The sequence below is a fragment of the Berghia stephanieae genome, chromosome 6, assembly GCF_034508935.2.
Source record: "Berghia stephanieae isolate SIO BIC M18660-M18661 chromosome 6, UCSD_Bste_1.3, whole genome shotgun sequence".
Classification (NCBI taxonomy): Eukaryota; Metazoa; Mollusca; class Gastropoda; order Nudibranchia; family Aeolidiidae; genus Berghia; species Berghia stephanieae.
The window spans coordinates 1,440,596-1,453,095 of NC_088365.1; the positions used below are offsets into that span (position 1 = coordinate 1,440,596).

General features: G+C 35.7%; 2 protein-coding genes and 1 long non-coding RNA gene across 4 annotated transcripts in view; 1 reads left to right on the plus strand and 2 right to left on the minus strand.

Annotated features, from left to right (window-relative positions):
* LOC144975946 (uncharacterized) overlaps positions 1-12,500 on the minus strand; it is a 551,710-nt gene that overhangs the window by 497,447 nt on the left and 41,763 nt on the right. The gene's annotated exons all lie outside the window — the stretch shown is intronic.
* LOC144975947 (uncharacterized) overlaps positions 1-12,500 on the plus strand; it is a 47,276-nt gene that overhangs the window by 5,484 nt on the left and 29,292 nt on the right. The window contains exon 2 of the long non-coding RNA XR_013646003.1: positions 12,104-12,209. This is a non-coding gene — a long non-coding RNA (uncharacterized LOC144975947). The remainder of the gene's footprint in view (positions 1-12,103; positions 12,210-12,500) is intronic.
* LOC144975944 (adipocyte plasma membrane-associated protein-like) overlaps positions 1-12,500 on the minus strand; it is a 19,291-nt gene that overhangs the window by 3,131 nt on the left and 3,660 nt on the right. For both annotated transcript variants that reach the window (XM_078920170.1, XM_078920171.1), the window contains 7 exons: positions 12,097-12,186; positions 11,380-11,501; positions 6,121-6,219; positions 4,039-4,179; positions 3,146-3,258; positions 1,514-1,674; positions 179-380 (listed from right to left, as the gene is read on the minus strand). In XM_078920170.1, the coding sequence (XP_078776296.1) occupies positions 179-380; positions 1,514-1,674; positions 3,146-3,258; positions 4,039-4,179; positions 6,121-6,219; positions 11,380-11,501; positions 12,097-12,186 (928 nt within the window). The remainder of the gene's footprint in view (positions 1-178; positions 381-1,513; positions 1,675-3,145; positions 3,259-4,038; positions 4,180-6,120; positions 6,220-11,379; positions 11,502-12,096; positions 12,187-12,500) is intronic.

Consider the following 12,500-nt stretch of genomic DNA (forward strand, 5'->3'; position numbering starts at 1 on the left):
GATAACCCAATTCCTTATGGGCTCATTGTTCTAATGGTAATCTCCAAAAATGACGCAAAATATTGTTCATTACAACAATGGTAAAATGTCCATTAGGATGTTCGGATGTCAGACTTGCATATATATACACACGCCTCTTTATTGCTAGGAAAGCCTACTTCATTTTAACATTATTTACCTTGGTTACCAGCCTCTTGATGGAGGGATATTTGCCAACATTGTCCAGAAAAGAACCTATAGGACTAGCACCTTGGAAACGCACAGAGGCCAAAGCAACGTAGAAGTTTCCACGGGAATTGGCCTCGATGTTATCAGGGTAACCGGGAAGATTGTCTACAAACGTCTCCATTTCTCCAGCTCGTGGGCCCTTTAAGTAAATTCTTGTTGATGAATATGGGGAATTGAGGAAAAAAGATGTTATGATTACAACAGACTGCGCAGACTGCGAAATAAAATGAAATATACAGGGATCGTGGATAGCTCATGCGGTAAAGTCACGCTCTCCCCGGCCAGGCGGAATGGTCGTACTAGTAGTTCAAACCCCCATCACCGCCACAAAATGTTTATTATCTATTGTCTTCTGGCACTTTCTTACTCACTTCATCTCTTGTTGAAATGTAACGTTATAAATCACAAGTAAATATATCTTCTATATCTTGATAGTTAATAAAAACATGAAGTAGAATCTATCAAAATCTAAATAATAAAGAGAGGGAGAAAGAAAAATAGCGAGTTTGTTAATCTATTCATATTTATAAGGTTTCAATAGATTACAAGACTTTAAAAATAATTATTGTTTAAGACTTCAAAAGTTTCTCTTTCTCCCTTCCTTCGTTCTTCAGTTAACATAAAAAATATCATCTTCTTAAATAACAGCAACAACAACAACAATAACAGCATCACTTCGAACAAAAATATCGTCACCATCAAGAAAAACAAGAATTACAGAATTTTCAGCAGTATGTGAGATTTCTCTACCTCCAAACATTCCTTGCCCACTTCCCATCACGATCGCATTAATTTGAGGTTAAAGAGACACATATAAGCTAGTTTAAAATCATAATGATCAAAGAGTACAAAATGTGCTGCAAAAAATTCCAACAATAATTATCCTCAATAAGCATAATATCAATCTTGATTTTATTCTTATTCCAAAATCTAGACTTGACAATTTTCGTAATTACAAACATTCTGTAGCATATTATAGATTGAATGCGCTTGGCCAAGAAGCTCACAACATTGCCATCTGGAAGTATAACGGACCAATACACAAAGCTATGTGTAACCTTAACTGTTTATAGTCTGGTTAATAGAAAGTATGCGCTTGGCCAAGAAGCTCACAACATTGCCATCTGGAAGTATAACGGATCAACACACAAAACTCTGTGTGATCATGAACTTTTATAGTCTGTTTAATACAGTATAGTGAGAATTACTCATAAACGCGGATGGCAAAAAAAAAACAATAACAAAGACCTGAGTGACGCCAACTTCATTCTATCCATACTCATACTTTGAGATTCGAGCCACACTCATCTCGGCCACAAGAAGATACGACTCGTCATCCGCCAACAGCAATCCGTTTGCCAGGTACAGGTTGTCACGTACAAGCCATGACTCTTTTGTGTCTGGGTTGTAGGCTATGATGCGACCAAGCCTGTTCGTCTCAATTACCTTATAAATAAATTAATAAATGAATAAATAAATGAAGGAATGAATAAACGACTAAATAAACAACTAGCTGAATAACTAAGAACTAAATGAATAATAATGAATATAAAAATAAACAAATTATAAATGGAATAATTAACTCAAGGAATACATACATAAATTACTGAAATACATGAATACGGAATTACCTACCCCAATTTCTGCTCTTTGAACTTTGTACCCCCCCCCCCCACCCACAACCACCGCCACCATCACAAGCGATGTGAAAACGAATGGATAACACTTTATGTTGTTGATATATGTTATAGTGAATGACATAATCAATCGGATGGTGAAAAGGTTTGAACTGAGATATTGCCAAGTTTAGGTAGAAGGTTAATTTTCTTTTTATTAAAAATGAGTTCTTGTCATGAATTGTTAAATCAACCCTTTTTGTACATCTTTGGGAATTATCAAAGCTTAATATCACTTCTAAATATTTCTTACAGCTTGTCAAGTTGAAAAAGTATGAAATTTGAGAAAATAATTTGTTGGATACCTTTCCCATACATCTGATCATAACTTCATGAAAAATCACCCGATTTACTTCAAAGAAAGATTCAAATGTTCAGATGAGCATATTCTTTCAGAAAAAGAAAAAAAAATACAAATCCAAAATTTTCACCTTCCGACTGATTATGTCATGCACTGACACATATATGGCCCCGCTAACACAACAATATCGACTAAAGTTGCCCAAAACTCTTAACAAGGGTTCTTTAAACCCATAGAAACCCTGTGCATGTGCGCATGACGCGGGAAATAACGCATGTAAGGCGTTTGGACAATTTCTTCCAACAAAGAAAAAACTGTTACTGGCCGACCACAGGTACTCATTTTACACCTAAGTAGGATGAGGAGACTCGAGGAAAGGGTCCTTTGGTCCCAAATGGACATGTTGAGACATTTTACCCCGTCCTTCTGGGCCTTAGGAGAAATATTGGTGTATTAATTATTGCTTTTCTTATTTGATTTAAAAAAGAGGTTTGAGCCCGAAACGTTTCATCAGTGCTGATGGTGACAAAAAAGTGAAACAGGAGGAAAATTTTGAACGATTGGCCATACGCCCCATTTTTACTGTCTCAATACTCATCACTTAGAGCAATTTAGATGATAAAATTATCATCGTTACTCGAGCTAACCTCTGAAGAGTGGGAAATTGCACACAATAGCAGTAAAGTTCTTGCCATACATAATTTCTTAAGCAAAACATACTCTACAACACACTGTTCAACTGTTAATTTTCTTTACATTTTATGATGTACAAGAGAAATTTGAATAAGAATAATGTTGGTTGTGTCGTAACGAATGTGACGATTTTCCTATAGTTGGTAAGGAGAGGATTAAAAGTTGAAGATGATATATTACGTTTGTTCAATACTTGCTACAGCTCACAGCTTCTAGCAACTTAGTATTCCCGTCGGCCCAAGCCTACCTCGTATCTGTAATTCCTTCTTTCCCACTTAGTGCTGGAGTCAGTAAAGTAGATAGTGCCATTGGATGCGATGTCTAAATCGTTGAGAAATATGAATGGTTTGCCGTCAAAAGCTGAGGGGAATGTGAGAATAAAAAGAAATATTTTAAATTTGGATGTAGAGGGATATCATAATTATGGGTAGATAGCTTTTTAATGATAATGCTCTTTTGATTGTTAAAAGTATTTTTGTTAATCTTTTGTTGTTGATAGTGGGTGATTGTTTGTTGTTGTTGTTGTTGTCTTTTTTTTCTTTCTTTGTTGTTATTGTTATTGATGTTGTTATTGTTATTGATGTTGTTATTGTTGTTATTGTTGTTGTTGTTGTTATTTATTTTGGTAGTGGTGTTGTGGTGATAGTGGTGGTGGTGGTGGTGGTGACAATGGTAGTTGTCGTAATTGTGATGATGACATTGATGGCCTTAGCGGTTGTGGCGGTGATGCTGCTGTTGCTTTTGATGATGATGATGATGATGATGATGATGATGATGATGATGATGATGATATAATATATGATAATAAATAATGATATAGATGATGATGATGATGATGATGATGATGATGATGATGATATATTATTATTATTATTATTATTATATATTATTATTATTATTATTATTATTATTATTATTATTATTATATTATTATTATTATTATATTATTATTATTATTATTATTATTTTTATTTTATTATTATTATTATTATTATTATTATTATTATTATTATTATTATTATTATATTATTATTATTATTATTATTATTATTATTATTATCATCATGATGATTATCGTGACAATTGTTGTAAACATTTCTGAAAAAAAAATTATGACACACTTTATGACAAAAATCTTACAATCCAAAAGCACCTCCGTCTCGCCAGAACTAACGTCAATTCTCATCAACCCCTTGTAAGAATCCACCAACACTAGGCGACCTTTGGTATCAAACCGCATACCCTTGGGTCGACCACATTCGGGCTCCAAAGCGTAGCTACCTTGGGTCAAAACAGAATTTTAAAAAATCAAATACACATTGTATGAAAAAGTATTAAAATTATCACAATTATTCAGTAATTGATATGCTGATGATGGATTGTGCAGTTCTAAATTAAATGGAAAAAATGAAACGATGATTTTGTTCGCAATAGGCTTCAACAGTCGTGACATCACTTCCCTCGTAATGACGCATAGTATTTTAATAACTGGTTATGAACTATCAGAACAATGGCGGACGCTCCGACGAGCATAAAATTGTATCTAGAGGAGAAAAGCATTATTAGTCTGATCATGTTTTGACTTTTATACATTCTGATCACATGACATGTGAAAAAGTTCTAGCCTGCATGAAGAATAAAAAGTACCGATTTTCTTTGTTTAGAACCAAGCTAGCTGCTCATTGCTGGGCGGACGTGACATCAGACTATTGAATCCTTATTTTAAATTGTCACCATTGTATGACGTTGGTATGACGTTGCTCAGCATTGTATGACGAGCATCAACAAATAGATAGAAGAGTTTCGTTTGCTGATTGTTTTAAGTCGATGGATTGTGACGTTATTGGATGACGATTGTTGCTCAGCAGTGTAAGAAGTTGGTTACTCAGCGGCTTTTCGATTCACTAGTTCGATGCTGAATGTAACATTGTGCCCAAATACAGTTCTAAATATTATTATAGAAGCGATGAAACACTTTCTAAATAAATAAATAAAAATAAAATTCCTTTTATTCATCCCCAAGGGGACATTTGTCTTTAGGGTCTATCCCAAGGGAAGACCGGAATAACCCAGGCGTCAGCCGCAGTGCAGGGCCGCAAACTGAGCTAGGGGGGGGGGTGACTTGCTCAAGGCCACACAACGAGGCGGATAGTTGAACTCGGTACCTTTTGGGTACGAAGCAAAGACCGTACCGCTGAACCACACTGCCCGCCATGACAAAAATCAACAATTAGGACAGTTCGTTAATGTTTGTTTGAATTCGATGGATTGTGATGCTGTTGGGTGACATTTGATGTTCAGCAACACGGTGATGAAGTACCTAAAGTAATAATTAACATTGCCAGTGATTGAATGGGTAAGGATGATCATATAACACAAGTTCTGTAGTTGAAGTTGTGTCCCTGGGTAAAGCACTGTAGATGAACAGATGCTGTATAAAAAGAACGTCTAACAGACGGCACTATTGATTTTATCTTCTTTCAGCTTATCCCGCATGTTGCAGGGTTGCCATAATGAATATCACGTCTCCATGCGTCTCGGTTCATAGCAACAACTTCCTCCAGGCCCAGTTCTTTCGTATAGTCCTTTACCCTGTCCAACCATCTAGTCTTTTGGCGTCTCTTTTTTTTTTTCTTTCCCGCTAATTGTATATCCACCAATACTTTCCTTCTCATGTACTCCCTCTCTCTCGTCTCTTAACATGTCCGAACCATTTCAATCTATCTTCTCTCATCTTTATTGATACATTCTTCACTTCAGTCACTCGGCAACTATTGACTAGTGTATAAAATGGAAGAGTGGTTATATACGGTATGCTGGGAGAATGAATGGAGATTAACAGTCTCATTGCCATTACGAATCCATGAAAATGCACTTTAGAAAATAACTATTAGATCTCCCAACCTAGTAACCTTCCACTTGTGAATGGGGGCAGCGTGGCTCAGCGGTAGGGTCTTTGCTTCGTACCCGAAAGGTACAGAGTTCGATCACCCGCCGCTGCGCTGTGTGGCCTTGAGCAAATCACCTCACCCTAACTCAATTTGCGGCGCTGCACGGCGGCTGACGCCAGGGTTATTCCAGTCTTCCCTTGGAATAGACCCTGAAGACATACATTTCCCCTTGGCGATGAATAAAGGGAATTTTATTTTATTATTATTTTTTAATATAAAAAGTAGTATAAATTACAGTATAAACACCCACATAATATTCTAATTGTCTTACCACAGTCTTGATGGTCGATCCCAGTTCTTGTCAAGAGCTGTAACACTCCATTTTTAACTTTCCAAACTTTACCGTCGGCACCTCCAGTGTAAAGTGAGCCTGTAAGAAAAGTATACACTTTTTGTGGTCTAAAAGTAAAGGGATGACTTCAATCGGATGTGCTCTTATTTGCAGGTCTGATAAACTAATGTATTATGGGCTCATTGTTGTTATGGGAATCTCAAAACAAAAAAATGACGCAAAATATATGAATACTCAAATTGCATACGAAAAACCCAAATTTGTTGTGGTCTAAATGTAAAGGAATGATCTCAAGCCGCCTTCCACTTATTTGCAGGTCTTATAACCCCATTTATTATGAACTCATTGTTGTAATGGAAATCTCAAAAAATGACGCAAAACATAGTCCATTACAACAATGTAAAACGAGGCCCATAATTGCGTTCGGATGTCAGACCAGCATATATGTACACGTCGCCTTAATCCGAGATGAGATAAAAAACAAAAACAAGAACTAAAATTAAAAAAAATAGACTTCCTACAACCAGAGACAAGTCTTTCAGGACTGAAGACAAAAGGGGCCAAGATTAATCTTTGGTAGGTCCAAGGTTCGAATTCGGTTCGGTTCGGTTCTGTGTCCGGCTCAAAGTTGAGTCCTCGGAAAAGAGTCTTTACTCTCATTCTTTTAAAGTACTAAGGTTTAAAATGAGTTACCGGCCGGTAAAACCATCTTTGTCGGAGAAAAACATTTTATAATAGTGCCTTGTAGGCGTCGCGTATAAGTATATTTGTTACGTCTTGACGTAGGAACCCTTCTCATGCGCTTTAAGCTCATTTACTTTTAGTATACGAGTATCTTCATAAAACATCCCCTGCTTTAAACAACAATGAAAAGATTTTAAGCAACAACACGATTCGATCTCTCTCTCTCTCTCTCTTTCTCTCTCTCTCTCTCTCTCTTCTCTCTCTCTCTCTTCTCTCTCTCTCTCTCTCTCTCTCTCTCTCTCTCTCTCTCTCTCTCTCTCTCTCTCTCTCCTCTGTCTATCTCTCTATATATAATAATAATAATAATAATAATAATTAATAATAATAATAATAATAATAATAATAATAATAATAATAATAATAATAATAATAATAATAATAATATAATAATACTTTATTGCATCCCAAAAAGGAAATTTTTTGTACAGACGTGTTATAATTTACACATAAGATAAAAATACAATGAAAATAGGATGTATATATATAAAAAAAAGGAGCAGCTCTATAACCAGAGCTGCGCTTTATGATATGAATAATTTCAACACTGTATAATAGTTAAAACTGTCACTATAAATTGAAAATTGAAAAGATTGCAAAACAAATAAATTTATAAATTAATATTTATATTTTTAAAAAGTAAAAATGAGAAATAATTATATAAAATGATTATTGCTTGTTGTTATAAAGCCTAATACTGGACGGCAGAAAAGATTTTCGGTGTCTCTCTGTTTTCGTTGAAATAGAGAAAGGGCGACCACTTCTTTCTGACATAATAATTGATGGTCTTAGTGGATGATACTGGTCATTTAATATTTTAGTTATTTTATTTATACAAAATTTCTCGTATAAAAGATCTACATCGTCAACATCATTTATATAGCGTTTAATGGATTTTTTAATATTTGAATTTATTTTGTTCCTTTCCACTGCTAAGCAATTGCCTCCCCAAGCTGTTATACAAAATGACAAAACACTTTCGATTACTGCTCTATAAAATAATGTGCAGAGGGTTTTATCTATTCTAAACTGAGAGAGTTTTGATAAAAATATGTACGTCTGCACATCTTATGCCTAATTATTTTCAAGTGTTCATCCCACTTGAGCCTGTCATCAATCGTTACACCAAGGTATTTGTAGTGAGGAACTCGCTGGACGAATTGGTCCTTTAATTTTAACGGTTCTATCGGTTCCTTCACTCTCCTAAAGTCAATCACTAGCTCCTTTGTCTTGCTTATGTTAAGCTCTAGGTGGTGGGCATCACACCAAGACACAAATCTATCAATTTCTTGCCTATAAGCCACTTCGTTGCCATTTGTTATGAGGCCTTGAAGAGCGGTGTCATCTGCAAACTTTATTAAAGGTACACTCAGGTTTTGACTTCTACAGTCATTCGTGTATATTGTGAATAATACAGGGGACAATACACAACCCTGAGGAGCACCAGTATTTGTAGTTATACAGGAAGATTTGTTTTGTCCTAATTGAACATATTGTGCTCTCTCCGTAAGAAATTCGAGCACCCAAGCAATTATATACTTGTTTAAATTCAGACTACTCAATTTTTGAACAACCAACTGAGGTTGCATTGTATTGAACGCTGAAGAAAAATCTGCAAAAAGCAATCTGCAATAGCTCCTAGCGTGATCTAAATGCCTGTAGATGTTGTTTGTAAACAGCAAAATGGCATCCTCTACGCCACGTCCTGGTTTGTAAGCAAATTGATGACTATCACTCCAATGGCATAAACTGATTCCTAATTTTAACAAGAACAAGTTTTTCTAAAGATTTCATGACTATTGAAGTCAGTGCAACAGGTCTGAGATCGTTCATAGTTTCAAGTTTTTCTTTTTTTGGAACAGGAATAATTTTTGAAGTTTTCCAAATTTCAGGGATCGAAACGCATTGGAGGGACCAGTTAAAAATATGTGTATAAATGGGGGAAAGCTGGTGGGCACATTCTTTTAATAGTTTTCCTTTCAATCCATCCGGCCCAGCAGCCTTCCTCTCGTTTAGTTTCGAAAATACGAATCTCGTTTCCTCTTCACTGACCTCAATAGTCATTTCATCTTCCAAAGCCCTGTCTAACTTATGTTTTTCATTTTCAATATCAAATTTGTTTGCTGTATCGAAACGTGAATAAAATTTATTTAAAGTTTCAATTTCGATATCTTCTGATATAATCGTGGGCTTTGGATTATAGTTCACAGCAGTTTTAAGCCCCCGCCACGTGTCCCTTATATCCCCAGAAGAAAAGCATTTTTCAATTTTATTTTTGTACTTATCTCTACAACTAGATATTACCCTCTTTATCTCTTTTTGTTTTGTTTTCAGATCTTTTTTGTTTCCACTAGTATAGAGAGTTTTCTTTTGGTTCAATAAAAGTTTTAGATCTTTTGTTATCCAAGGCTTGTTGTTAGGATAATATTTTATTTCTTTTTTACAAGACACTAGCTGTTCACAGAATTTTAAATACTCACTCACACAGTCATTCAGCTCATCCACACTATCACATGATTCGATAAAAACATTCCAGTCAGTGCATTCAAAACAACCACGCAAATCTTCACACACACTTCCGTTCCAGATCTGTACACTTTTCTTTACTGGTTTTACACGTTTAAAAACAGGGCGGTAGGTGGGGAGTAGCAAGAGCATGCAGTGGTCAGATAAACCTAATGGGGCACGGGGTAAACATTTATAACTATTTTTAATATTACACAGGAATAAATCTAATGTTTTTTTGTCCCTTGTCTCGCAGTCCACGTATTGATGAAGTCCCGGGAGAGTAAAATCGTTACATTGGTTAAAATCGCCAGTGACCATCAATACGGCATCGGGTGACTTAATTTGAATGTCCTGTATTTCTTTCCTCAAAATATTTTTCGCTGTGGTGTTGTCTGATGATGGTGGAATGTAGACGTTGATGATGATGACATGAGTATATTCCCGGGGTAGATAATATGGTCGTGACGAAACAGTAATAAATTCAATATAATCGTCACAATACATTTTCTTTATCTGACAGTTATTGGGGTGGCACCATTTGTTGTTAATATATGTGCACACCCCACCCCCGGTTCGTTTATTTACATTTGTCCGATCTCCTCGAAATAGTGAATATTGTTCAATATTAAAACATGATGATGGTATGTGAGGAGATAGCCAAGTCTCTGTTAACTACGGCTGGGCGGGTACCCGCGGGTAATAATGTTAAACCGGGTACTCGGGTAACAGGGGCGGGTAACGGGTACCCGCTTCAACAAATGGAAACCGAACTGAGAGAGATAATTTTTGGCGGCTTTAATATTTTTGAACAAAAATTGGAAATAATACAATTTTATTTACATATTTACATTTACATGAAATTTTTTCAAAAGATTTACCTCCTTTATTTTTCAATTACATTGATTTTTTGTTTTATTTGTTAACACACATTTGATTCAATTTTGGAATCAACAGATTAAGACTATATTATATTAGTTCTTATCTTTTAAAGGAATCTCAGGTATTTTCATTACATTTATTTATTTATTTATTTTGTTTGTTTGTTTGTTTTTCATTGTAGTTAATCAGCCTTGTTTCTTACTTCAGTTTAGTTTAATTTGTTGTAATGAACAATAAATGAATTAAAATATAAAAAAATAAAACGCCCCCCCCCCCCTCCCCCCCACACACACCCACAAAACATTTTTTGGGACAAAAAGTCACCCCTGCCACGGGTACCCGCGGGTACCCGGGTAATCAGACCACTACCTGGGTATTACCCGGGTAATGATTTGGGCGGGTAATCCCAGCACTACTGTTAACGCTATAATGGAGGCTTGACGATAGTCACTATTAAAACGACACAGTGAAAACAGTTCATCAATTTTATTTTTCAGTGATCTTACATTACCTGTCACTACACAGGGTAAAAATGGACGAAAAGGCCGTCTGTTAAATTTTGTTTTTATTCCTCCTTTTCTCCCCCTCTTTCTTACTTTAATAAACGATGTGTCAATAGTGGGTGGTGGGGGTGACACGGGTTGGAGGGATCGGAGAGTCTCTGGAGTATAAGTTATCGATAGGCTTATTTTGGCAGCAAAATCACAGGCTAAAACACCATTTATGCTTATAAATATACTAATAAATATAAAAATCAGGAACAATATATACTTCACATCCATTTTGAATAAAAATTATATCTATTCATTTATTTATTTATCTATCTATCTTTCTCTCCCTCCCCCCCCCTCCCCCTTCTCTCTTTCTTTCTCTCTCTCTCTCTGTCTCTCTCTCTCTCTCTCTCTCTCTCTCTCTCTCTCTCTCTCTCTCCTCTGTCTCTCTCTATACATATCTATTCATTTATTTATTTATCTATCTATCTTTCTCTCCCCCCCCCTCCCCCTTCTCTCTTTCTTTCTCTCTCTCTCTCTCTCTCTCTCTCTCTCTCTCTCTCTTATATATATTATATATATATATATATATATATATATATCTCCAGCAATAACTCACCATCAGGACCAACAGCAAACGATTCAGGTCCAAGAATTTGCCCCTCAAACAATTTCTTGGCTCCAGACAAATGTGTGTTACGGGCTAAGGCATTCTCAAGCTTTGGAAGGCTGGCGTTGAAACTGGATGTTAACGAAACAAATTGATTGTGTGTTAACATCCTCAAATTGTAAATCCAAATTACATTTAACATTCATAATGGACGCTTTCACAGATTCACCATGGTAAATGCGCATCACAATATACTTTGCGCTTCATAATGATAATGGACTAATTCCTACAGGCAGGTTATGTGAGTTTGAGCTCGAATCTTGAGGTGTTTGGTATATGTTCTTTTTTAAAGCCGTTATAATTGGATTCAATAGTCTGGTGTCACGTCGCCCAGCAACGGCGGCCATCGTGGTTCTAAACAAAAAAAATCGGCACTTTTTATTCTTCATGCTGGCTAAAACTTTTCATTTTATGTCAAGTGATCAGAATGTGTAAAAGTCAAAACAATTTATGTTTTCTCCTCTGGATACGCTTTTATGCTAGTCGGAGAAATATTCCATAAGGGCGTCAGCCATTGTTCCGATAGTTTAGAGCCAGCTACCATGCGTCATTACGAGGGAAGTGACGTCATGACTGTCATATTTGTACATTATTTTTTACAGTCCACAACCTCTAGCAGCTTAATATTCACTTCAACAATTATTTGATCACATATTTTCTACTTACTATATAGGGACAGGATCAATTGGGGATGGGATCATGTAGAGAAGGATGACGGCTACAGCAGCGACAAACGCCGACCATCCAAACCAACTCCTGGTGAAACCGAATTAGATCAGGTAAAGTTGAAATAAATAATAATAATAATAATAATAATAATAATAATAATAATAATAATAATAATAATAATAATAATAATAAGTAGTAGTAGTAACAATAGTAGCAGTATTAGTAGTAGGAGTAGTAGGAGTAGTAGTAGTAGTAGTAGTAGTAGTAGTAGTAGTAGTAGTAGTAGTAGTAGTAGTAGTAGTAGTAGTTGTTAGTGTTTAGTGGTATAGTAGTAGCAGTATAGTAGTAGTAGTTTGTAGTAGTAGTAGTAGTAGTAGTAGTAGTAGTAGTAGTGTAGTAGT